At 40.6% G+C, this 26,904-nt stretch overlaps 1 protein-coding gene across 2 annotated transcripts; it reads right to left on the bottom strand.

The window, feature by feature from the left end:
- Positions 1 to 1,624: 1,624 nt before the first annotated feature.
- Positions 1,625 to 26,791, bottom strand: LOC140268414 (dipeptidyl peptidase 9-like). 2 transcript variants are annotated; one of them, XM_072363255.1, is made up of 21 exons: positions 26,638 to 26,791; positions 25,397 to 25,487; positions 25,018 to 25,256; positions 24,671 to 24,783; positions 20,859 to 21,032; positions 20,451 to 20,622; positions 20,082 to 20,192; positions 19,860 to 19,988; positions 19,707 to 19,768; positions 19,519 to 19,619; positions 19,103 to 19,280; positions 18,830 to 18,992; positions 18,563 to 18,642; positions 12,118 to 12,270; positions 11,121 to 11,256; positions 4,726 to 4,871; positions 4,455 to 4,601; positions 4,197 to 4,349; positions 3,506 to 3,648; positions 2,881 to 2,992; positions 1,625 to 2,672 (listed from the first exon to the last, which is right to left on the bottom strand). In XM_072363255.1, exons 2-21 carry the CDS (start codon positions 25,450 to 25,452, stop codon positions 2,580 to 2,582), a joined length of 2,661 nt encoding a protein of 886 aa, XP_072219356.1. In that variant the 5' UTR covers positions 25,453 to 25,487; positions 26,638 to 26,791; the 3' UTR covers positions 1,625 to 2,579. The 2 variants fall into 2 exon arrangements, with proteins under 2 accessions (XP_072219356.1, XP_072219357.1); XM_072363256.1 differs by having other exon boundaries at positions 20,451 to 20,619.
- Positions 26,792 to 26,904: the final 113 nt, after the last annotated feature.

The following is a 26,904-nucleotide window of genomic DNA, read 5'->3' as shown; positions in this document are numbered from 1 at the left end:
CCATTTAGCCACACAAAGCACATCTCTTGCATGTTGAGTCCTTCAGCTGCTTAGTAATATTACCTGGAAGGAGACCTTAGTGGCTTTAAGGTGACAACTTTAATTTCAGTGCACCACTTTGTAGTTCCTTGTCCAGCTTATGGCTAATGTGCTTCATCCATAGTGATCCTCCAAGTACTAACTACAGGTAGAAGATCAACCTACGTGACAGCAGATCTGGTGAGTACGCACTCAACTAACCCCAGGTAGCCAGAGACAGCATCACACAGCCATTGATTTATAAATAAAATAGCTACTGTACTACCTAAAGAGGAATATGCTGCAGAAACTCTTGCTTTGTGATAGGACAGTCGTCATTAACATCAGTACCCATGTTTCACAATTCAGGAGACTAGTCTGGCATTTAATTTGATAGCCTGCGCTCACTGACTTTTTAAAATTTAGTCATTAGTTACTTGAGAAGACTGGTAGGGATGTGTTAAAAGATAATTAAGTTTGATATATCGTCCTATTATAAGTATTCAAATAACAAATGAACACTTATTTTTCCTTAAATCTCACATAAACAATTATATATGCATTATGAACAACTGGGCAGTTTTAACGTGTTTCAGCAGTTTATCACACAATTGTTGAATTACAAATTTATATGCATTTAGAAATGCATAAAGAAAACATGTAACATAACATTTTACATAGAAATATTATTTCTAAAAACTAGGGTATTAAAAGGGACAACTGCTTGTTTTACAAGGGGTAAAGCTGTGGACTATTTAAGGAATGGATGATAAGTAAAACGGTGTGCCTCTGGGCACAGGCTTGCATAATGCCCTTACACCTTCTTATGTAGAGGCAAGACGACCAGATTTACAGAGATAAGAGCTCACACTTAGAGACATGTGAAGTCTCCGACTGTTCCTGTCCTGTTACCAGGCTTTGTTCTGCTGTGACATTAAAAGTATTTTTATCAATTTTGTCTATTATATTGATTTTGCATTTCTATTTCTTTCTTGGTCTGTGCTCAGACTCTTTTTGTAGTGGCACTAAATGAAATTATAGCCTCCTAGAGTCACAATAAGTCTCTATATGGTTGTTGTAAGTGATTTGTCATCAGGGGTTGCGCCTCTCTGTGGTGGCTGCATGACTAATACAAAATGGTAACTTATTCAAGTCAGAAACTCTGGATCATGAACCATGTTATATCTTTAACCTTGGGACAGTGCCTAGAATGCCCATCCACAGATCCTTCTATGGTTTCAGGTGCATAAGACAAGAACCAGCAGACTCCAGAAAACACCTGCCCTGCTCCCCGTCTATAATCAGTCCAGGGTGCAGGCAGTAAAACCTCAAATTATTGCTGGATTCTTTCATTTTTCCTCATAGAGATGTGCTAATTTCAAGCTCTAGTCTCTAATATAAAAATGTTTCTTCTCTAAGTCAGCAAATAAAGACTACAGTGACAAATGGATCAGCAAGCATCTTATACTTCCCTTTTTTGGAGAGCTTGAAAATACGGAGGGAAATCCACCTAAGTCCATTTGTTTTTGTTAACAAAACAGAGCACATTTTGCAGATACCAAACAGAATCTGTAAAAGGTTAAATAAGAACAGTCTAGGAGAAGGATGTGACTGATTCATACATTTATTCATTATCATGTACAAATTGTATTTCGGTGGTACAAAGCTGTTGTAAGACTCCAGTGCTCACCCTCCTGTTGTCTATATTGCAGTAAAAAAAGGAAATACCAGCATGATCAAGAGTCAAGAGGTACTTTGGCAAATATAAATTATATATTAAGAAGGCAAGCAGACATCTCGAGCAATGTAATGCGAGGGGAGAAAATGGCGCAATAATATCAATGAGCACCTTCCATTAGCACTCATTAAAAAAAAGAATAAAAATCCATAAAAATATTTTTATTCTAAACAACACACACTTAAAATAAGTGGGCACAGGAAGAGCCTTGATTCTCTTCCTTTCTGCATTTTTTCCACAAACTGCATGGTACAGACTCACAATAAGTGTGGATTTTGCAATACTGAGCAAGTATAATTGTATGTGTTCATGTGAAAGGTAAACCGTATATTACATGTGTACATGTAGTGTCAAAACACATGTCTGCAAACGTATGTATAGACTTCATATCAATGAACTGTAATCTTGTTCCTACCATGGACTAAAGTCAATAAAACATGTGGAAGGGGGGAAAACAACATTTGGCAAAAAACATCATGGAGATGAAGATGTGGGTGAGTCATGTCCTCGTCTTTGTTCTGCTTTTTCGGGGTGAGACACCAAATCTCTGTGCTTATAAAGCATACTCCAACTGGTATACAGGGGAGTCCACAGCAGAGACAGGAGGAGTAACAGAACAAGTCAAAGATAGTGAAAAAGGAAAATATAGTGGTATGGTGGATTCATGTTCATGAAAGTATAGCGGCTTCATATTCATTGGAAAGTGTAGCATGTGGCTTTTGGACGTCTGAATGAAGTGTCAAGAACAAACATGGACATAAGGTTGGAAGGGCAAGGGAGGACAGAGGGGAACTAGATTTCACATCTCCTCTATAGTCTCATTTCAAAGGTACTGTTGTAAAAAGTGCAGCAGCATTATCTCATAGTGCTCTCCAGACTCAGGGCAGCGAATACTGTGACGCTCATTGGGATAGACCTGAAACATTTAAACAGAGTAACCAATCAATTTCAATGATTTTCTCCTTTACTATTAGGTACCATTCATTTTATGATAGGTTAATCCAATATAATGAATACATTTTCTCTGTAGAAAACAAAAAATGAAGACATTAACCAGTATAGCCATCAGAACTGAGCAGTTTCTTTTTGGAAATAGATGTAACAAACATGTCTGGGACACTAACCTGAAGCTGGTAGGGCTTTCCAGCACGGATTATCTGTGACACCAGGAAATTGGTGTGGAAAAAGTGCACATTCTCATCTAGAAATCCATGCAGAATGAGCAAACGGTTGGGCCTGCAAAACAATGGTTAACATGGTGAAAATTCTATCCATTAAAGGAAAAACCGATTAGTGTCACAACTAAATAAATTTTTAAAAATAACACAAAAATTATGCTGCCCAGCTCGTCCAAACAATGTATAAAATAGTTGAAATGCTTTACTTTGACCTGAGCATTTGAGGACATTGCATGTCGTTTCTCTTTTAATAACAGAGTAAATTTGAAAATGTGCCAGCAAAAAACTGCAGAAAACTTGGCCAAACACTCAAGTTCAAGAGCAGAAAAGTATAATTAAGAATACATGAAATACAAAAAAGTTTAAATGCTCGAGTCATGACCAAGCATGACGTGAACTCAAAGATTAGATTTCATTACACAGATTCTTTGTAATGGTCATGACAAGAGGACATGTGCATAGTCATGATCCAAGATTGCACAATATCTATGTACTCAGTACATGCAGTATGGAAACAAATCCTTCACAGACAGGCTTAACAGTTCATAAAGACATACATGCGTGTACTTACTCGCTAGGCAGCTTGTCCACATGGAGTGCCACAGATCCTTCCTCATAGCCCTGCTGGTTGTTCTCAGGCACATCCATGTAACGCTCTGTGTAGCCTGTGTCATAGGCCATCCACACAGTCACAGGGGCGCCTGCAATAGCCAACTGGCAATAAAGCATAAAAGAACACAGCATCTCAGAGCTGGGAAGTGTCTTTTTGGTCAGAGAGCAGCTCAAAAACATGCCAAAAGCAGGAGCAAATTGTTTAAATTTGCTGCATGCTTTACTAGAAAATGCTGAATTAGTCTGAATAATTCAGAAAGATGTTCAAAGTATATTTTGATTTATGACTCAGCTAGATTTTGACTAAACTAAAGAAAATCTCTCAAGTCTCATAGATGCCCCTACAATGATACATGCTAAATACAGTCTGATAGCCAATACATCATACAACACAGACACCGGGTGTTTATAAGTGGCAACTGCATGACAAATTCAGTTTGGAGAATGAGCACTTCTGATTTTGGTTTCAGTTCAAAAAATATATTTCATTACACAGATTGTTCATAGTGCCTTGAGATGACATGTGTTGTGAGTTGGTGCTATATAAATAAAAATGTATTCAATTCAATACCAACAACTGACTCTGACTCGCTGACAGTGTATGATTTAATGATACAAGGAAAGCTGTAGGAAGAAAAAGGTCTGCTAACCTTGAATATGTTGGGTCGCTGGATGAGCCCCATGAGCGAGAGGAAACCACCATAGGACCAGCCATGGATGGCAACGCGGCTCAGGTCCACAAAGCTGAACTTCTCAGCCACATACTGCAGCCCCTCCACCTGGTCTTCAATCTCCACCTGACCCTGGAGAGTTAAAGAGGGGTGACGCAGAGTGATGCAACATCAGTTTTTAGATCATCTATAACTCTTTTTATTTTTTCACTTGATTTTTCTAGAATTGGACTCTACCATTTTGTTTTTCAGTGCTCCTTCGAATTCAAGGCCCCTCTGACAGGAACCCCTCCCATCAATGACAACCACAGCATAGCCAAGAGAAGCAAGCGTGTTAAGACGGAGGTACTTCATCCCCTTAAAGGAGTTGTTAACCAGCTGCACCTGAAATTATATTGATGTAAAATGTTTCTCAAAATGCTACATCTCAAAAGTACATCTAAATGAGACAAAGAGAAGACCGGCTCCTGTGACATGAATCACAATAAATACCGAAGCAGCTACAAACCTGAGGGCCTCCATACACAAAGAGAACAGTTGGGTGTTTCCTGCCAGGTTGCAGGTTGTGAGGCTTGTATACCATCCCATACAGCTGGAAGCCTGACTTCCCTGGAAAGTCAAAAATCTCTGGTGGGTTGTAATCTCCAGGGCAACCTGGAAGACATATGGTCGCTGGTTAAGCATATGTTGAAAATGACAGAGGCTGCTGGTAACATTTAGGACAACTGGACCAAGACCTCAAGTCTGAAAATCCTATGGTCACACCACACACAGAGGTGTAAATTATACAGCAAGTACAGTTAAATCCATCCATTTTCTATACACGCTTAATCCAATTTAGGGTCACGGGGGTGGGGCTGGAGCTTATCCCAGCTGTCATTGGGTGAGAGGTACATCCTGGACAAGTTGCCAGCCCATCACAGGGCCACGCAGAGACAAAGAAACCACCCACGCTCACTCCCAGGGTCCATTTAGAGAGACCAATTAACCTGACATGCTTTATTTTTGGGTCGTAGGGGGAAGCTGAATAAAGCATAGAGAGCTCATGCATACATGGGCAGAACATGCAAACTCCACACAGAAAGGCCTCAGCTGGGAGTTGAACCTGGAACCCTCTTGATGTGAGGTGACGGTGTTAACCACCACACTACCATGCAGCCCTGTTCAAGTTCGTTAAAGTTAAAGAGAAGAATAAAAATGCTTTATGAAAAGTTACTGATATTCTGGAGCTAATACTGCCAATATCACAGATACAAGTTTATTTGTCCTTCACTTTTTAATTTGAAAACCTTTCCGCTTTTTCACTCTCTGAGCCCGATTTTCTTTTTTTTTTTTTAACTGTGCCATCCATGCAGTTCCAAAACACAGTGTTTAATCTAACATAACCAGTAGTGTCTACAATTCCAAGGCAGTGATTTTCAAAAGTAGCAAGTAAGAAAGTAAGTAAAATTCATCTATGTAGCATCTCTCTGTGACTGCTGTCTGAGCATCTCTTTTTCAGACAGCAGTCACAAAGTGCTTCATAGGAAGGGACTCAGTGAGTACAAAATAGACATTTAAAAATGCATTACAGCATCATGCAGTCAATCTCAGTCCTAGGAGCCTGTGGGCTAGAATACTTGTTTAAAAAAAGAATGTCTTAACTCATTTTTTAAAAACATCGACAGAGTCAAGTGATCGCAAGATAAGTGGTAATTCATTCCCCATTCTTGGTCCAACAGCTTGGAAAGATCTGTCTCCTCGGGTCCGAAAGCGAGTGCGAGGGACCATCAATAGATGTAGATCAGAGGATCTCAAGCTACGAGCTGAAGTGTAAGGCTGGATCAGATGTAGGGAGGAGCCTGTCCATGCAACGCTCTGAATGTCAAAACCAAAATTTTACAGTTTATGCAGTAAAATACAGGGAGCCAGTGAAGAGATGTTAAGACGGGGGTGATGTGGGCTCTTCTGTCAATGCGCGTCAGGATCCTCGCAGCAGAGTTTTGTACAAGCTGTAAACGAGTCAAATCTTTATTGCTTAGACAGGTCAACAGGCTGTTACAGAAGTCTAGACGTGATTAAATAAAAGCATGTATCAATCATGTATCAAGACGATAGCTCTTAGTTTGGTGATGTTACGCAGCTGGAAAAAAACAAGTCTTTAGTAATGGCTTTGTCAAAAATGACTCCTAAATTTCTCAGGCTAGTTTTGGATGTCTGGCTGAGGCTACTTAAGTGCTGTTTGATGCCAGGAATACCACTGTCTGGGGCAATGATGAGGATCTCAGTTTTGTTTGAGTTTAACTGTAGACCGTTATCACTCAACCAGTTTTATTTTTGATAAACAGTTGGTCAGGGAGATAAATGTATGGGTCTCAGATGTCTTAAAAGAACAAGATTATTGGATGTCGTCCGCAAACTGTTGTATAATCCTCCCTAAGGGGAGCATGTACAGCAGAAATAGAGTTGGTCCCAGGACACAACCTTGGCGTAACCCATATAGGAGACCTGCAGGGTCGGATGTTAAGTTGAGACACTAAAGCTCCTGCCGGTCAAATGGGAGGAGAACCACTTTAATACTAAAGCAGTCATCCCAACCACATCCGTCAGTCTGTTTATCAGGATGAGGTGATCAACTGTATCAAAGGCCGACGAGAGGTCCAATAGGACTACCACAGTACATCTCCCTGCGTCAGCTGACATCAAAATGTTACTGGTCACTTTCCGGAAGCCTGACAGGAAAGTGTCAGAAATATTATGGGCCTCCAAGAATGATGTAAGTTGGTTGGAAACCACCTTTTCTAATATCTTGGCGAGGAATGGAAGCTTGGATATAGGCCTAAAGTTCTGTAAGTCTGATGGATCAAGGGAAGTTTTTCTTTAGTTTTAGTTCTACAATAGCATGTTTAAAAGAGTTGGGGAATACGCCAGATGACAGGTTCAACATTTTGGTAACCCAAGGTCCAACGATTTCAAAGACATTCTGGAAAAGCTTGGTAGGGAGGACATCAGATGTGTTAGAGGATGGTTTCATTTTAGCCTACAAAGTGCTTAATGGAACGGCTCCATCTACTTGAATGCTCTTGCAAAGGCTTCTGTCCCAACTGGGTCCCTCCGTTGGTCCCAGGATTGTCGTCTAGCAGCTCCTACACCACGCCTAAGACAATCCAAACTCTGTTCATGTGTCGTCCCACGATGGTGGAATGACCTACCGAGCGCTACCAGAACAGGGGCGTCCCTGTCTATCTTCAAGAAGCTCCTGAAAACCCAGCTCTTCAGAGAGCATCTCCTATCCCAGCACTTACCTTGTACTTCCCTACCCCCTCTATCTCTGCACTTTATCTTTCTGCACTTCCTTCTATGCCTGCACCCTATCTCTACTCTGTCCCCTCTGACAGAGTCGGACTCCTGGGTTCCTTCTATGTAGCTTATTGTTAGCTTTTTATATAGCTGTTATATCTTCATTTGTAAGTCGCTTTGGATAAAAGTGTCTGATAAATACAGAAACAGAAACATTTTGGACATCAAAGCTGAGATACACTCTAGTGGTACAGGTTTGAATGAAGACCAGGTGTGGGAGGGAGGCTCAACATGGACTAAGTTGCAGCAAGAAGATTGGGGAATTCTGTCCTTTATATCCCTGATCTTTTCAATAAAAAAAAGTGTAAAAAACCATTGCATTCAGCTTTGCAAGTCACAGGGGCAGCCAGGATTTTTCTTATCAGTTGCTATCAACTAGCAAAAATAATCAGACCTGGCAACTTTTATCTTCTCACTAAGAGAAGACATCAACTTCCTCAGATATAGTCTGTGAACCTCGAGGTTGGTAAATTTCCATAGGCGCTCAGTTTTGCAACATGAGCTTCCTGAGATTCAAAATGCTCTCAGCAGCATTCTCAGTAATAACACCTTTGTGGCCTCATGTTCAGGGGAAGGGGCTCAATATGGACGATGAGCTCAAAAAGCACACGTAACGGTCACTCATGTGAACATCCTCAATACGGACATTAGTAACGTGCAGGCCAAGTGAAAATACAAGGTCCAAAGTGTGGCTCTGTTTGTAAGCAGGGCCAGTTACATGCTGCTTAAAGCTGAAAGCTTCAGCAATTGATAAAAAATTCCACTGCTGTGCTAGATAAATTGTCATCAATGTGAAGGTTAAAATCCCCAAGGATTAAGACTTTTTCCAATTTAATTAAGGAAGACAAAAAGTCAGGCCAGGGGGGCAATAGATCAACTTTGATAATTTGTGATTCAAAAGGAGGAGTTCATCACTCTACACGTGTGCCTATCCCAGTCCATGGAGGCGAGGCCTCCACCACGGCGATAGGGGCAGGGCAACCCCACAGCATAGCAGCCAGTAGGGCAGAGTTCATTTAAACTAATAAACTTGCCGTCTCTCTGCCATGTTTCTGTAAGGAACAAAAAGTCTAAATTCTCCCTGGAAAAATTTAAGTTGAAAGACACTAAACTGGTTGTAGTGGGATTTTCCTCAGGCACGGCACACTTGACACAAGGACACTTGACTTCCAGCTATGCCGGCGGTAGGACAGATGTTGGTCTAGTGATGTGGATAACGGCCAAGGCGACATAGGTGGCTCTGGGTCAGCTGCTCGGATGACCCGAGGAGGCAGCGTAGGGGGAAGTGTCTCCACAGGCATCCCGCTGGAGGGGAACCAGCTTCAGCCACCTGTAGCATGTTCTGTCCGAGCGGGAGATCGCAGTGTTCCGAGCTGCTCTTCTGGTCTTGACCTGGACGCCAGCCCTGGAGCCTCTCCTCTTCGCCCTCTTTGGATTACAAAGGTCTCGCTACAGCAGCACGTAAGCAGGTGAAGCAAGCAGACACATAAACGGTGGAGGAAACATTTGTTTGTTGCTATCCCAGTCATTGAAGCGGTGCTCCATTGACTTTTTGATATAAAGAAGAGAAGCGAGATCATAGACTGCTGTGAGGACAGTATGGAGGACATCACTGTAGATCAAACAGACTGTCCTTGACTACACTATCGATTTTTTTCTGAAAATAAAACTGCAGAAGAGTAGACAACCTTTACATATCTTTTGTGTGTCGTTTGAAACATGTAATGAATTGTTTTCAATCCGTTGTTGTTGTTTAACCGATGAGCTCAGTTGTGCACAATAACCAGGAACATTGTGTTGATGTATATTCTCAGTCATTCAGGTCATGGTAATCCTGAGCTTGAATAAGGGCAACTGGACTTCTTCTCAGTTCAGAACTGAAGAAGCCTTTTGGACAAAAGGTGAAACTTATTTCACCTTATTCAAGCTTATTCAAGCTCTTAGGATAAGCAGGAACATTGAATTGATTAAGCAAAGGGGTGTTCACAATAATCATGATGTTTAGAAATGTAAATATTGTCTGAACATTGTATTGATGGCACACAGGTAAGGTCAGTTTATTTTACTGCCTTCACACTATTAATCTAGAGTAATTGTTAAATCTATTGGAACATTGGTTTCTTCCTGCATAAATTTTAATAGATATCATAAAGAACACGTACCCTTTTATCACAAAATGACCAATTTCTCGAGGTCTTCCTGAAATGCCCTACATGTTTTGGACTGTATACAGTAAAACAGCTCCTTGTCCACCATTAATCTATTTTATGGCTTGGAGTGACCCACTTATTCCGCTCTGCCCCTTCTGAGCAATACTCAATAAGACTCCAGGCAAATTATTTCCGTGCGACTGAGCCTGTAGTAGATAGCCTGAGAGCTAACACTAGCATACACAGCAAACACAGCTCAGCTTACATCACAGCAAATTTCATTTTCAAATACTTCCATTTCCTCCAACTATAGTTCAGCTACAGATCAGTTGGCCCTGTTCCCTCTTTTAGTTTAATACTTGTTGCATGCATTGTTAAAACACAAAACAGAATGCAACGTTTATACTTCATTTGAAAGAAATGAAAAAAAAAAAAGAAAAATCACATTTAAGCTCCATAAACCCCAGACTTTCCTATCATTAAGGCTAATATTAAGAACTGATGCTTATATGACAAACTTTACACCAAACTTAACACATTCAATTTAGCAATATTAGAAAGCTAATTATTGTGCATTCAATGACAAATGAGAAATATAATTTTCCCACTCTCCACTGGGAAAAAAACCAACAAACACCAATTAGAAGTGAAACGTCACACTTTTGAGGTATGATGAATGCAGTATGATTTCAACTTGAAGCTGGGGGGATATGTAAAATGAGGAGGTGTTATATAGAAATATCCTAAAAAACTGACCTGCTCACTAAATTCTATTTTATTTATTTATCTTTTTTAAAAAACAAGGGGGCCCCAAACAAAGAGACAGTTTTTGTGTGGACAGTAACTTGAGACACCCAGATATCTGCTCGGAAGCACAGAAAAATGATGGTTTTTTGTTTATGATACATCCCCTTTAATATTTTTTTGTGATACTGTTCTCCTCAATAATTTGGTGGTGGAGATCTGACATTATGAAAGCACTATCACAGAAGTTTATGAAATGAGTTAGAGAATAGCGCCAAAGCTAAAAGCAGAAGCATAAATGTGATGATGTCCACTGGGTACCAATATTCTCACTTCAAACTGCCTTATAAGAACTTGGCAAATTAATTGAGTTAAAGCTGTTCATTTAAGGTGTCAGTTCTAACAATGAGTTTGTAATTCATTATGAACAGCAACAAGATTAAAATCATGTACAAAACGTTGATTAAGATCTACTGGCATTACTTTATGATCTACTGCAATACCTTACGAATTAATTTACAGATTAATCAATCTGTTGTTTCGAGGTTCTTTAATCTGCTGACTGTTGACTGCACAGGTAATACCATATTTGAGTCCTTTCTGTACCTTTACATATTTATCAGGAGTATTTTGGTGAATGTGGTTGTTTGAATTAGATTTTGTTACTTACCTGGTGACTCCATCATGCTGGCCCAGAACTCTGGAACCACGTGTAGTGGGTCATCTTCTGAGTTGGTGAGTTTGTACAAGTGAACACAAGGAGGCGTGCTCACGTTACTGTAGTGGCTGACAAAAAAGTCAAAGTTCTGGAGAGTGAGAGGAAAAAAAGATAAATTACAATAATAAGGATTATGAAGATAATAAACAAGTAAAAACTAAAGGGGAAAAAATTAGCATCCAGGGATTCAGCATGACGTCTCACAGTGAGTGTTCAGATCCACTGTACTTTAATGCTCTACAGGCTCTTGTCCAATGTTCCTGTTTCTTATAAAATTCCAGATTTCCATACATAACATTTAATGGTGCATTGCAAACCTTTTCATGCATTTGTTGTGAGACATGTCAGTGTTTACCTTGCAAGCAAATACCCCACTTTTACCGCTGGATCATGGTCAGGGTATGCAGGGGTGAGACAGCAGATACAGGGCATAGTACCAGCACAGAACCACCACCTTAAGTCTGACGTTGACACAAAGTCTTCCTTTGATTCTTTGTAGGATTGACTTTGGTCAACCACAATACAACTGCAGCCATCAACTTATTACATTTTAATCTATCCAGGGGTCCGTGTACTAACGTAATTACAAGTTAAACATTAAAATTGGGTTGGTTAGGGGTTTCTACCCCTACTTGACACTGGTCATATAGCCAGTCTGCATTCACATTCTTAGCCAGATTAAGAGGCTTCTGTTTATTCAAAACTATTTTCCTTCTTCGATTTGCAGTATTGACACTAAACCAGAATCTGTAAACAGTTGTTGTTTTCCCTGACAGAAACATCCAATTTAATTCATTTCTATTTTCAAGTAAGTGATAAACCCCTGGCCACCCTGCTGGAACACCCTGCAGCCCTAAGTGTAATTTGAGATAAGAATATGGAGCAGATGAGATGCTGGACTGATAACATGTGCACAAAGGTAAGGAGGTACACAAATAAATGCATATACCTGACTAATAGAGCAGCTATGAGAGAATCCTGGCTTTGTTAGTCTGACCACATCTCCTGGTGACTTATAGCTGACCACATACAGGTGTTGCTCCAGGGGAGTGTCCCTTGTGCCCTGGAAATACACCAACTTTGTTGAATCATTCACCCAGATCTAGTAAGGGAAAGAGGAGAGAGAAATTAGAGGACAATAAAAAGACAAGCTAGGAAGAGACTCATAGCATCAGGAACCACAAAAAGGAATAAACTACGCTGTGTGCACAATTATTATGCAAGGGAGTATGACCAGATCATAATTTTATGCATATTTTACAACTTCAACCTGTATAAACTTGAATGCTTAATGGATTCAACCATAGCAGGTGATGTGTATCTATGTAATGAGGGAGGGTGTGGCCTAAGGAGGTCAACACCCTATATCAAGGTGTGCATAATTATTAGGCAGCTTAATTTCCTAAGGCAAAATGGGCCAAACAAAGATTTAACTGAGTCTGAAAAATCAAAAATAACAAAAAGTCTCTCAGAGGGATGCAGAATTCCTGCCACTGCTAAGATATTGGGGCGTGATCACAGAACCATCAAACGTTTTGTTGCAAATAATCGATAGGTTCGCAAGAAACTTATTGCGAAAAAAAAAAAAGAAGATGCAAATGAACTGCCAAGGATTTGAAAGAATCAAGCGTGAAGCTATCAAGAACCTATTACCTTCCAGTGCTGTCATATTCCGTAACTGCAACCTACCTGGAGTACCCAAGAAGTACAAGATGTTCAGTGCTCAGAGACATGGCCAAGGTAAGGACGGCTGAAACCGCCACTGAACAAGACATGAAGCGTCAAGACTGGATCAAGAAATATCTGAAGACGCATTTTTCAAAGGTTTTATGGACTGATGAAATGAGAGGGACTCTTGACAGACCAGATCGATGGGCCTGTGGCTGGATCAGTAACGGACACAGAGCTCTACTTCGAGTCAGGCAAGGTGTAGGTGGGGTACCGGTATGGGCTGGTACTACTAAAGATGAGCTGGTTGGACCTTTTTGGGTTGAAGATGGACTCAAGATCAAATCCCAAACCTACCGCCAGTTTTTAGAAGAGACATTCTTCAAGTAGTGATAAATGAAGCAGTCTGCATATTTAAAAAATAATTATTTTTATGCAGGACAATGCGTCATCACATGCATCCAAGTAATCCACAGGATGGCTATTGAGTAAAGGCCTTAAATGTGAAAAAAGTATGACATGGCCCCCTTCCTCACCTGACCTGAACCCAATTGAGAACTAGTGGGCAGTTCTTAAACAGGAGATTTACAGTGAGGGAAAACCGTACACCTCTCTGAACAGTATCTGGCTGCTGCTGCACAAAAAGTTGATCGTCAACAGATCAAGAAACTGACCGACTCCATGAATGGAAGGCTTATCACCGTTATTAAAACGAAGGGTGGCTTTATTGTTTGGGTTTTTTTGTTGTTTTTAAAATGTCAAATGTTTATTTGAACATTTTGAGTTGTTTGTTTATAATTCTCACTTAAACAGATGAAAATAAGAAAGTGAGACGGGAAAATGTGTGTTTTTAATCTAGTTGTGTAATAATTCTGCACACTAATAGTTGCCCAATAATTGTGCATATATAGATATTCTCCTAAGAAAGCCAAAACCTCACTTTTACTTCCTTGAATATTCATATTTGAGGTTTAATAACATTTTGGAATTTATTCATTAATACAATAATCCTCAAGCAATTGACTTGCCTAATAATTGTGCACACAGTGTACATGCGTCCTCGAGTCTAGAAATGGAAAAAAAAACAGATACTCTTCGAAGTAGTTAATGCTGAAAATATGTAGCAATGCCATTTTAATGACTGGTATAGATACACTGGTTTCCATTTAGTTTACATTGGTAAAAACAACTAAACTTTTGCATCTCTCAGCTTGAAATGCAATTTAAGCGTGTTCATACAAACACTGGTTGAGCTATGTTGGATCTCTAAAGACCTTATTGTAGATAATCCACCAATTTTCTGTACGAATACAGAAAAAGAGTGTTCTAGAGTGAAGACTAAAATGCCCTCAAAGAAAAACCATAAGGTTGGCGGTATTACAAGCAAAAGAGAACATCTCCCAGAAAAATACCAAACATCTGCTGATGTCAATTTGTTGTGGACGGCCAGCATTACAGCACAAGTCTTACTTCCCAATTCTAAGACTGAAGATTCAATGTAAACACAAGAAACTTGTGCTGAAGAAAAAATATACCAGACTCAGTGAATAATTCGCTATAATCCCTATAAAGACCATTGAGCAGCGCTGGCCAGCATGTCATTGGGATCATCAGATGGGAACCTCCTTTCATCAGTGTTTCATCTAGTTGGGCCCACAACACCTCCAGGAGGCTAGACAGTGATCACTGGCGTTCGAGAGTCCCTCCCCTTATCCCAGCCATCACTGCTCCTCACACCACAGCAACCATCTTTTTTCCACAACCACAAGCTACCCCAGCCTCTCACCAACTGCACACCAGTCAAAGCAGGGAGGGGATACAAAGCCTAGTTCGGGTAGGGAGTGATGACAGTATAGATGGTGCCAGAGGTAAAGGCAGTACAAGACACACTAGCAGATTCAGCAGACAAACTCACCTAAACACTCCTACAAATCACTAAAAATGCCAGCAAAAATAAGGCCATACAGGCCAAGAGACCTAAAATGGTCGCCTGGTTTTATGAGGCTCACATGGGCCACACCCTCCATTTAAACACATCTTGGATTTCTTCCTTCCTTCTTCCAAGAGTCTGTTTACCCCAAGTGCTCCCCCTGCTGGGCCCGCAGTTAATATTGCTTCTTCTAATCCAAATCCACTGACTGACTTTACTGCCTCATCTGACACTTCCTTCACTATTTTCCTCACACTCTGTCACTTATATCCAACTCCCACAACAATGAGACAACAGACTTTGCATCAAGTCCTCTATATCCTACTTCCACTGGACAGATCCTAACTTTCCATCCTCGCTGCTCTGCTTCTGCCCCCAACTCCACATACCTAAGCTTTTTCCTTTCATATGCTTCTACTATTAATTCCTCCCAAGCAACAGTCAGCTCTATGAAATAGATTCTCATTCTACTCCTAGACCACAAGACTACATCAGGCCTTAGACTTGTAGAGGCTATTTCCTGGAGAACAACAAGTTTATATCATAAATCTACCTGCATCTTCCAATTACAAGCACCCTCTAAGCTGTCTTGCCTCCTTAAATTTATACTCTTCCAGAATGTTGACGATGTCGACGCGATGTCGTCATTGAGCATTGAAGTTCTGCGTCAAGGGAACACGTTGCTCTGCAATTCACCATGCCGGTAGGGAGGTGTGGCTGTTTGTTTGTGTGGTTTCAGGGGTTATAGCTGAATCCTTGCTTTTTCTTCCGGACACAGTTAACAGTAAACAATGGAAACCGAGGTGGAGCAGCTGTATCTGCAGTTGGAGCTCATCAAGACTGAAGAACAAATGCTTAAATTGTAAATGTTGAAGCGCAGGCAACAGAGAAGACATTTGCGGGGGTGGTCTGCACAACCGGCCGAGGCTGGGAACGGGTGAATTTACAACCTGGATGAACAAATGCACTCTCGATAATTTCGAATGTCAACGAGCTTCTTCGCCGTATACAGTCATTAAGACCGGAAAAGGCAACTGCCGGAAATTACGTTCTGAGCGGACCAATCACAAAAATCTAATCTTTCTAATCAGCTCTTTCCAACTAAGCTTTTTCTTCTCTACACCTTCCCAATTCAACCACTGTCTCTGCTTAGCCTAAGCCACTGCCTTTGTACCCCTTAACATTTCCTCTTGTCTATGAACCTGCTCAACAACTAGCTTTCTCCTCTCCTTGGGACCTTTTCTACTCTTCACCGGTTTGCCTGGGTCAAGACCCAAGCCTCCCCAGCCTATTTGAACATTACCCACAATCTCTGTATGTCTAAGAGTTGCTTCTGCCTCCTGATCTGCTCTTTCTTGGATTCCATTTGCTCCCCTTGGTTGGGTTTGGAACCACCTTACTAACCTCCACATCTTTATTCCCAGCTAACAGGAGCTCTATCCTAACTTTAGTACATTTAAACTCCTCTACCAGACTAGATACTGGGACCTGAAGTATGCCTTTCCCATACAGCGCGACAGTACTTAAACATCTAGGAACACCAGCCACTTCCTAATGTAAAAGCTAACTAATATTTCCATTTTTTCTGCAACAGATAATGGAATCTCATACACAGACAGTGGCAACATCAACCGAGGAAACAATCCAAACTGCAGACACCACAGCTTCAACTTTCCTGGAAGCCCTGATTTATCTTTATGTTTATGCATTTAGCAGAAGCTTTTATCCAAAGCGACTTACAGGTAGGCAGATAGGGGGTCTTGTCTAAGGACCCCTACTGGAGCTAGTACCTTTCATGCAGGGGAGTTGGCAATCATACCACTATTCTATCCAGTCCCTCAGCAACATCTTTCCAAAACTGCACTGCCTACTCTCCATCATTCATGTCTGCCTGGTACCACCTACTTAAACTCTTTAATGCCTTTTCCCTAATTATTGGAATTCTTTCTTCATCTATTACAAACTTTCTATCATTTAATTCCCCTCTACTTATTGAGATACTTCTAGACTTAGTAAGTCTCTCAAGTATTCTCTTCATACATGTCACTGTTGAAGTCAACAACGTCATATCATCCATGTAAGGCGCATGCCATCCTGACTCTCTCCACCTACAACCCACTTGGAAGCTCTAAAAATGATCTTCATCACCATTGTAAATGCTAAATGAGAAATCATACATCCTACCATAATGCCTATTTCTACCCTCTGCCAACCTGTTGTGAAACCTGCTGTACTTAGGCACAGTCTAACATCCTGGAAATATGCTCTTACTAAGTTAACAACTACTACAGGCACTAAAATAATCAAACGCTTTCCAAAAAAGTCTTTTTTCTCAATCTTGGCTGTCAATTTGATGTCAAATCATGCTAGTGTGCTCTAAACACCCTGTGAAACCTGGTATTCCTGCCTTCTGCACAGTAGTATCTATTAAGCTATTCCTTTCTTTGCTTTGGAATAAGAACGCCTCCTGCCCTACGCCTTGCTCTAGGAAAAATTTCTCCCAAACTATTCTTAATTGCCTCCACAAGAACTTTAGGATAACAGGAACACTTTTATAAACCCGGTAGGGGACTCCATTTGGCCCTGGGGCCGGCGAAGCCTTTGCACGCCTGACTACCTCCTCAACCTCTTTCCAGCTAGATGGTCTAACAGCCATCTTATGAGCTATCTCTCCTAATGGAGGCATATCAGGTGGAAGGCCTGCTACTCTACACTGCTCAAGATCTGAATATGTATTTCTTAAAAACTCTTCCGCCTCTGACTTTGTTGCTTTAAGCTGCCCTCCCTTTTCCTGGTTAAACAACCCTTTAACAAACTTGAACAGGTCCCTGTAAAACGCAGTCCTTACATATTCTTGCTTCTTTCTTTTTTCCTAAGATATTCAGCCCTTCTGAATATTGCTAGCCTCCTTCTCAATTCTTTTTGCAAAACAATAATTCCCTCCATCTCTTCCTCTATAGCTCTTTTCCACTGCTTTCTTAAATTTCTTCTTTCCTTAACCAATTTCCCCATCTCTCTTTGCCATCTAGACTTGACTAAATGTACTCCCTCTACTCCCAACCCTCTATCTTGCACCCCAAATCTTTGTACACCATAGGAGTAAATTATATCTCATATCTTCTTTAGCCTATCCCTTGCATTTCCTCCAAGCCTACTTAATATTACAGACAAATCTTTATTGACTGTCTCCCATTCTTTGTTGCTATTTGCTCTTGGCCATTTAACTTTAGCTTGCTGCTCCATATTTCTCTCTCTAACTGGCCTATTCACCTCAGTATCAGCTGCATCCCTTCTTAGAACCTCCACCTCTGTGGTTGTGTTATTGATATCCTTCAGACTGTGGTTTTCTACCTGCCGCTGGACTTCATCCGACTAACTCGACTGACTTAAAAAGTAGGGATCGATGTGGCCACACTGCCCTTCCTTTACCACACATCTCTTTCTTCCCTGGTGCATTTTAAGGCCTCTAACTGACGTTACTTTCTGCCACCCACAAGGACAAACCTGAGGTTTATTTCCCTCTCATCTAACACTTTCATTTTCCCCAGCTACACTCTCTTTGCTCTGAGAACTATTCTGCCCAGTTCTAGCCCTAGAGAATAGGCCCGTGCCCCTGTCCTTCACTGAGTCACATCTGAGAATTAAGACTTCAAACTCATAATCATTGATTCGTTTAAAAACTACAGTGCTAAAGTCAACACTTCGATTGTATCAAAATGCCTCCTCACTGCACTCCAACCATCTGTATTATCTTTTATAGGTGTGTGTTCTTAAGCAGAGACCGTCTCCATTTTACCTTAGAGCCATGTCTTGCCAACACTTCCCATTCTCCACTGGTTAATGTAACTTCCTCTTTGATTGCACATTTGAAGTTTCCTACAAAAAATATATATACATGACAGACAAAAATAGATGGCAGAATCAAGATACTCCTTAAAATACTGATGTAAACCTTAACAGTTGACAGATAAAATTACATTAGATTGAAAAACACACATTTTAAAACCTTTTAGTTTTATCTATCTGATTTCAAATAAATGCAAAGTGATCGCCTTTCTCTTACCCTCCATGTGATGGTAGTCCTCTGTCCAATCATTGCAGCCTGGTTGTAACAGGGATGTGATTTTATACAGGTGGCTGAAACCTGTTTTAGACTCATTTACCCAAATGAAAGTGAACTCATCTTCGTTTGTTGTTTGAATAAAGGGATAAAATATATCATGAACCTGCATAAAGAGAAAAACACACAATTATGGAGTAGTAACAGACGGAAATTAACCCAATTAAATTTAGTTTTTAAGGTAACAAAAAAAGCATGACATGTAAAAGATTTTACATTTATCCAGACATCAGTGGTCTCCTCATAGATTATGTATGGCTGTGTATTACTGGGAACAGCTTCCAGACTCTCCTGCCTCAGAGCTGGATCTTCTGTGACAGGAATGAAGAGGGCTGGAGGCAGCAGAACGAGCTGTAGGTTCCTCTGACTGCGATCCAACAGCACTGCCCAGCCACTGGGAGAACACAAGGCAGACAAGACTAAAAAAAAGAAAAAGAATCGCTTTATGCTGCTAGATTAGCTGATTATAGAAGAAACTGAAAAGAGAAAAATCCCAAGCTAAAAAAAAATAATAAAAAAACGTATCCATCCAAAGTTAGTCCTTCAGACAAGCTTTGCTTTCCTGGTTTATTTTCAGAATGAAAGTTTCATCTTATCAACATAACCAAATTTCTTTTTGTAGCATCACTCACTATTTTCCGTCACTTGTCCATCCTACTCTGGCAATATATTCTGTTCCAGGAAAGAAGGAGGTAAAGGGGACCGCCAATTCTTTATCTTGTGTGCTCACAATCTACAAGTACACAAACAAAACAAGTTAGCTAAATCAAATTATTGGGTTTAAGAATTATCAGTTAGACTGGATAAGGATAAGACTTACTCTTCCTTGATGGTCTGTCTTAATCTCTGCTAGTTTAAGGGTAGCCTGAGGGTTTTTGCTACCTGCACAATAAAAAATAAAATTTAAAAATAGGATTATGGTTAAAGAAAGGAGTCACTACTCAAAAATGGCATTTCACAAGGCTGCACTGACCTGTGCGTGGATATCTGTATGCGTCTGCTTTCCGCTCCTCCAGTGCCGGAGATGGAACATGAATAATTTCTACTTCTGTCTCATCCACTTCTTCATACAGAAGGTACACCGTTTTACCTCCATCAAGGTCTGAAGAGCGAAAAATTATTTGTTTGAAAATACTGAGAGCAGCACACCAAGATAACTTTTAGCAATGGCTTTTTCTTGGGAACAACTTTTGACCTTCTACTGCAGAGGGATTCCACCAGTAACCAGTGAAACGATCAAACTCTTCCTGGATGACGAATGTTGCGACACCTGCAGACTTGGGGTCTTCCTTAACATTGTCTAAACCTGGAAGAAATGTATTTAATACAAGCTTAGAGGGATCCATGTACCACTGCAGTTCTAAGTCTTTAACAAAAACTTTGGTTATACTTAGTAATAACATTTTCAAAGATGCAACAGAACGCGGCACCTCGGCATTTTGTTTTTATGCTGTGAGGTGGAATAAGAGGACTACATAAAAAACAAAAAACAGGGAATCCTGAAATTACTCTCTATCAAACCAATCAATTTTTTTTTTCCAAGTCAAACAAAGAGCCTTCAAACCTTTATGGCAGTATGTGAGTCTCCTCTCCTCGCCTGTCTTAATGTTGGCTATCCACAGGTCATTGTTGTTGATGAAGGCTATAAAATCAGGATGTCCAGGGCAAATCTTTGGGTCCATACGAGTGCCTGAGCACTGGGTCTTGATCTCCACAGGCTTTACAGGAGAAGACTGCTAAAACCAACAAAACACAATCTTAGTCAAAGGCAAAATGAAGAATTTAAGTGAAGTAAATCATTTTAAGACACAAACAAGAATATTCAATGTAAAAATGCCAAACACCTTTTTTTATGTTATTGTTTATTCTATTCTATTTATTTTTATCTTGGAGACCTTTACCTTGCTCCAATCTAATTTGCCCTGAGAATCTAATACTTCCAAAATCATGAAAAAAACAGTAGTGTACTCACAATGAAGCCATTGTTACCCCCGTCTTGACAGTAAAAGAGACTGTTACTGGCTTGAAAGAGGAACAGGCCAGTCTTAGAATGGTAGTCATAGGATGTGATACCAAATGCACCCAAACGTTTACGCTCTCTCAGCAGTTCCTCCTCTCGAGAGTACGCCCCCTGGTGTGGTGTAGCCTTAGAGAAACATATTAAACCTACATTATCACTGATCAAAGGGATGTTGAAAAGTTTGATCTGTGAATATGTTTTAGAGTACAAATGCAAAGACAAAAGAAGTTTCACACTTATATTTTGTTGAACCACCTTTAGCTTTGATTAAAGCACAAATTCACCATGGCATAATTTAGACAAACTTATACAATGTCCCAAAATATTTATCTACATTTTTCACCAAGATCTTGTATTGATGACAGCAGAGTTGGAAGACTGTGCAAAGTCTTCTCCAGTACATCAAAGCTTTTCAAAGGAGAAAAGGTCTGGGATCTGTGCTGGTCAACACATGTATGAAAATTACGTCTCATGCTCCCTGAACCCCTCTTACACAGTAGCCGCATTCGGACAGAGACGTTCTAAGAACACAGTCACAAGAACTGTCCACCTTGAATTTAGTTATAAGAACTGCCCTTCCCAGGGGAACTGTTTCATTTTGCATAAGAATCAAAGACCTTGACAGGGACTGATGTGACGCAACCGTCTGCGACAGACGTGTTACTTTAGCTCCACACACAACAACAAAACAAAACCCGGGAAACGTAAGGAGAGAAGAAAACAACAGCACCAAGAAGCTAACATGGAGAGCGAGGAGGCCACCGTGTTCATGGTCTGCATGACGGTGATATTAATCATGGACGATCACATCAGGCGTCTAAGATGGAGGCTGGAAGAGCGCACAGCGAGAGTCAGGAGACGGAGAATCATGCAGCGGGCGATACTTCTTCGTTTCATGGAGGAAAGAAGGAGAGCAGAGCGCCGCAGACAAAGGAGACGAAGTTTAACTTATTAAACAGGCGCCGGTTGGGTCCGTGTCGTATGAGTAAACGTTTCAGACAAGGGGCGGAGCTACAGACCACCAAACACCTACGTCATGTTCCTGTGGAACCCAGAAAAGATCCTGCCTCGGAGAAGGAGCTAAAATGGTTACAGGAGCTGAGGGCCGTGGTCCCTAGTTCCTGTATGTCCGAATGCACCAAAAAACGGCTCCGCTCCTGAAAAGGTTATAGGAACTGCAAAAGGTTCCTACAGTGGGAATGTGCCTAATATGAGGCTAATAAATTCTGGGACTCTCATCTTGGAATGTGCCTGTGCCATCAGGTAAAGAAAAATTACATTGATGACTCTGGTATTGCAGTATATTGATGTAGTCAGGTGACCTTATTTTTTCTGGCACATACACACGTGGACAAAATTGTTGGTACCCCTCAGTTAAAGAAGGAAAAACCCACAATTCTTACTGAAATCACTTGAAACCTACAAAAGTAACAATAAATAAAAATTCATTGAAAATTAAATAATCAAAATCAGCCATTACTTTTGAATTGTTGATTAACATAATTATTAAAAAAAACAACTAATGAAATAGGGCTGGACAAAAATGATGGTACCCATAACTTAATATTTTGTTGCACAACCTTTTGAGGTAATCACTGCAATTAAACGGTTTCTGTATTTGTCAGTGAGCGTTCTGCAGCTGTCAGCAGGTATTTTGGCCCACTCCTCATGAGCAAACTGCTCCAGTTGTCTCAGGTTTGATGGGTGTCTTCTCCAAATGGCATGTTTCAGCTCCTTCCACAGATGTTCAATGGGATTCAGATCTGGGCTCATGGAAGGCCACTTTAGAATAGTCCAACGCTTTTCTCTCAGCCATTCTTGGGTGTTTTTGGCTGTGTGTTTTGGATCGTTGTCCTATTGGAAGACCCATGACCTGCGACTGAGACCAAGCTTTCTGACACTAGGCAGCACATTTCTCTCCAGAATGCCTTGATAGTCGTCAGATTTCATTTTACCTTGCACACATTCAAGACACCCTGTGCCAGATGCAGCAAAGCAGCCCCAAAACATTGCTGAGCCTCCTCCATGTTTCACCGTACGGACAGTGTTCTTTTCTTCGTATGCTTGGTTTTTCAGTCTATGAACATAAGAGTCGATGTGCCTTACCAAAAAGCTCCAGTTTGGTCTCATCTGTCCAAAGGACATTCTCCCAGAAGCTTTGTGGCTTGTCAACATGCATTTTTGCAAATTCCAGTCTCGCTTTTTTATGATTTTTTTTCAGCAGTGGTGTCCTCCTTGGTCGTCTCCCATGAAGTCCACTTTGGCTCAAACAACGACGAATGGTGTGATCTGACACTGATGTTCCTTGGCCTTGGAGTTCACCTTTCATTTCTTTGGAGGTTGTCCTGGGCTCTTCGGATACTCTTGCGGCCACGTCCAGGGAGGTTGGCTACTGTCCCGTGGGTCTTGAACTTCTGAATAATATGAGCCACTGTTGTCACAGGAACTTCAAGCTGTTTAGAGATGGTCTTATAGCCTGCACCTTTAAGATGTTTGTCTATAATTTTTTTTCGGATGTCCTGGGACAATTCTCTCCTCCGCTTTCTGTTGTCCATGTTCAGTGTGGTACACACCTTTTCACCAAACAGCAGAGTGACTACTTGTCTCCCTTTAAATAGGCAGACTGACTGATTATGAGTTTGGAAACACCTGTGATGTCAATTAAAGGACACACCTGAGTTAATCATGTCACTCTGGTCAAATAGTTTTCAATCTTTTATAGAGGTACCATCATTTTTGTCCAGCCCTATTTCATTAGTTTTTTTTTTTAATAATTATGTCAAAAGTAATGGCTGATTTTGATTATTTCATTTTCAATGAATTTCTATTTATTGTTACTTCTGTAGGTTTCAAGTGCTTTCAGTGAGAATTGTGGGTTTTTCCTTCTTTAACTGAGGGGTACCAACAATTTTGTCCACGTGTGTAACAGTGCTTCACCTTGACATGACCAACTGAAGCAACCCCAATTAATGTGTTAGAATAAATCTAGGTTACTTGGTTCTAAATCTAGTGACTAGGTTCTGCTTAATCTAGGATACCTTACTTAAATAAATTGTGCATGTGACTACCTGGATATGAATTCTGTCAAAGGAACTGAAAAGTCAATCCACAATTCACAGTAACTGTAAGTAGTGAAAATGTCAAAAACTAAAATACTCACAAAGGGAACATGAGATTCACACTTACTTAGGTTTCAGCATTCATAGAGAAACTGACAGTGTTCTGCTAAGCATTCATAAACTGCACATTTTTAATGCGCAGTTCTAATCAACCCCACAAATTACAACCAAGGCAACCGTACCAACAATGACAACATAGTGAAACTTGAACATACTAACCAGAAAAATAGTAAAAAAAACACAGATGACTTACAGTGTCTCTGACACCATGCAATAATTCATTCCAGGGATTAAAGTCAATGCCCACATGATACCGGAAACAGGGCTCACCTAACTAACTTACATAACAAGCTCAAACAGCAACTACCTACATTTACAGTGGACACTAAAGAGGATTTTTTTCAGTGTGTTGGTCTGTCATGCTGTTTATTTTGTTTATACAGTAAGCTACAACACCAAATTGTGCATTGCATCCTGTGAACCTTGTCCTAATTGAGTCTCTCCATTAACATTTTCTTTGTTCATGTGTAGTAACAAAGTCTGGAGATCACTTATGAAAATATGCAAGGATGCAATTGGAGTGATTCCTCTGAAAATGACATCCTATGTAAAACTAAGATCCCTCAACCCTCGAGGGGAATTCACCTGGAAGTGGTCCAGCATCTGTTTCCAGGACAACACTAAGAGGGCCTCTTTTCGAATCTTCTTGGGGATTTCTGAGTAGAGTAATGAGTTCTCTCTGCTTCCATAAGGCATTCCTGTTAAGTACATACAAGAAAAGCCTCAAAAACAGCAAACATAAAGCATGGACTGGGTGGAAAAGATTATCTTTGACACAGTGTTATTATTTTCTTGTCAAGAGGCAATCATGCTCTGCTACCTAAAGTAGAAAAACACCACAGGAATTTCATGGTAGCCAAATTATAGAAAACGCTAATTAAAACTTGATACGTTGTAGTTTGAACATCGCCATCCGGGTTCAGTCAACTTACCGAGGTAGTACAACCGGTGGGAGTGGGGTCCATTCTCATCAGTTTTCTGCACAAACTGGAAGTCATGGGGAGCCTTGTTGGCAATCATACCCGAGTACTTCCTGCTACAGTGGATAATATCACGGAGTCCCTCCCAAGAGTGTTTCCCCACAAAGAACTGAGATGGGACATCTTCCATCTCCACTACCTCTGTGCTGTCCGAAAGGCCGTCCACAGCCATCATGCTCATTGTCACACAACTGGATGTACACATTACAAAGAACTGATGAGTGGCACAGCTGCACAAGAGCATTCCTGTAGTGCAATTTTTTTAAAATTCAAGTTGCCAAACCAATTGAGCATCAAAGCAGCTAAATGTTATGTAACACGAGTACTCTACCTTTTCCAGATACCCTCTTTTTTGTCACAAAGTTTGACCTTCTTGACTCTATGCATTCACCGGTCAGCACACCTGACTCCAATTATGTAACCTACAGACAAAGCACAGCAAAGAGACCAGATCAATTTAATTTAAAAAGTTAGTTGCATACAACACATTTCCACTTTTTCATGTCAGTCCTTGGACTAGAATACAAGAAATCAAATTGTGCTTCAGAGAGAGAGAAGATATTTTATGGTGACCTACACACATTTCGAAGGTACTGACTTAAGTGACAAGAGACCATAATTCTGGTTAAACCTGCAGACAAATGTACAACGAGGCTTTGGGGAGTACCCCATATTCTTTCCAGTCTAATATTATGTGACCAGGAATTAGTGTGACGCAAACAGTTGGAGCCATTCTAGGAGCCATTCTTACGTCACGGTTTAGGTAATTATTGTTGACTGGACTGAATCTGCGGTGAAGCACCGTAAAGATATGCTTCAGAAACACTGGGCTCGCAACAGATACACCAGCCAACACAATCATGAGCTTATGTCACCAGTAGTCTAAAGAGTCGATTAAATATCTGCACCGTACCTGGGGTAAATATTAGCAGAAATTAACGTCATATTCCCGAATAGAGATTAGCCATGTAGATTAACTTTTCATCTGTCTTTGCAAGAGGAAGTGCATCTTCAACGTTACTGCTGGTTGTATTTAGCTATAGATCCGCTCCTAATCATGGACATTTCACTTAACGTGCCTAGCTATATATGATCAGAGGTTATTTGGTTCCATTGCATTCTTAATAGATTCCAGTAAGCTAATGTTGAGGGTTGAGGAAAAGTCGGGTTAAAATGTAATATGCCACTGATGTTAACAGTCACACGTTAGCTAACCTACAATGGATCTTTGTTCTCCGGTTGCAACTCTTCAGTGACACCGGCATATTCATTTAGATAATCGCTTTCAAAGGAACCACTGTTACTTACAGTTGACAATGACTTGCGAAAGCCCATACTGTAAGAAACTGGTAGTTATTATACAATTTACCTTTATATAATCTTGCTTCACTATATTTTGACAGGACAGCCCTCCTCTGTCATTTTCGCTCTATAGCTAAATAGCTAGCTTCCAAAGCTATATAGCCGCTAAGTAGCGGTAGCGGTAGCTGGCTTTCTTAAAAAAACAAACAAAAAAAAAAACTCAGGTTAGGGAGATCAAGGTATAAGCTATAAATCAAATACAGAACTTACCTATCAGGCCACTCTGTTTTTAATCAAATTACAGATGTTATTACCTTGGTGTCAAACGGATTTTGCGATTGCTAAAGGTTGAATCCATGGCCCAGAACGGCCACACAAGATGCAACTGGCGTTCGGATAGGGAAGAGGCGGAACCATTGTCCTGATGGAGTACACACCGGTACGTTTTACCCTAACGCACTGCTAAAATAGTGAAAGGCGGAGTGCCTGCACGCGTGCTGCCAGCTAGTTTTCAGAACTCCCGAATATTTGCATAGA

This window comes from Leuresthes tenuis, unplaced genomic scaffold, assembly GCF_036924035.1.
Source record: "Leuresthes tenuis unplaced genomic scaffold, fLeuTen1.0.hap1 SCAF_14, whole genome shotgun sequence".
NCBI classification, from domain to species: domain Eukaryota; kingdom Metazoa; phylum Chordata; class Actinopteri; order Atheriniformes; family Atherinopsidae; genus Leuresthes; species Leuresthes tenuis.
The sequence above is the reverse complement of the archived record's forward strand: the minus strand, read 5'-3'. Positions and strand labels throughout refer to the sequence as shown.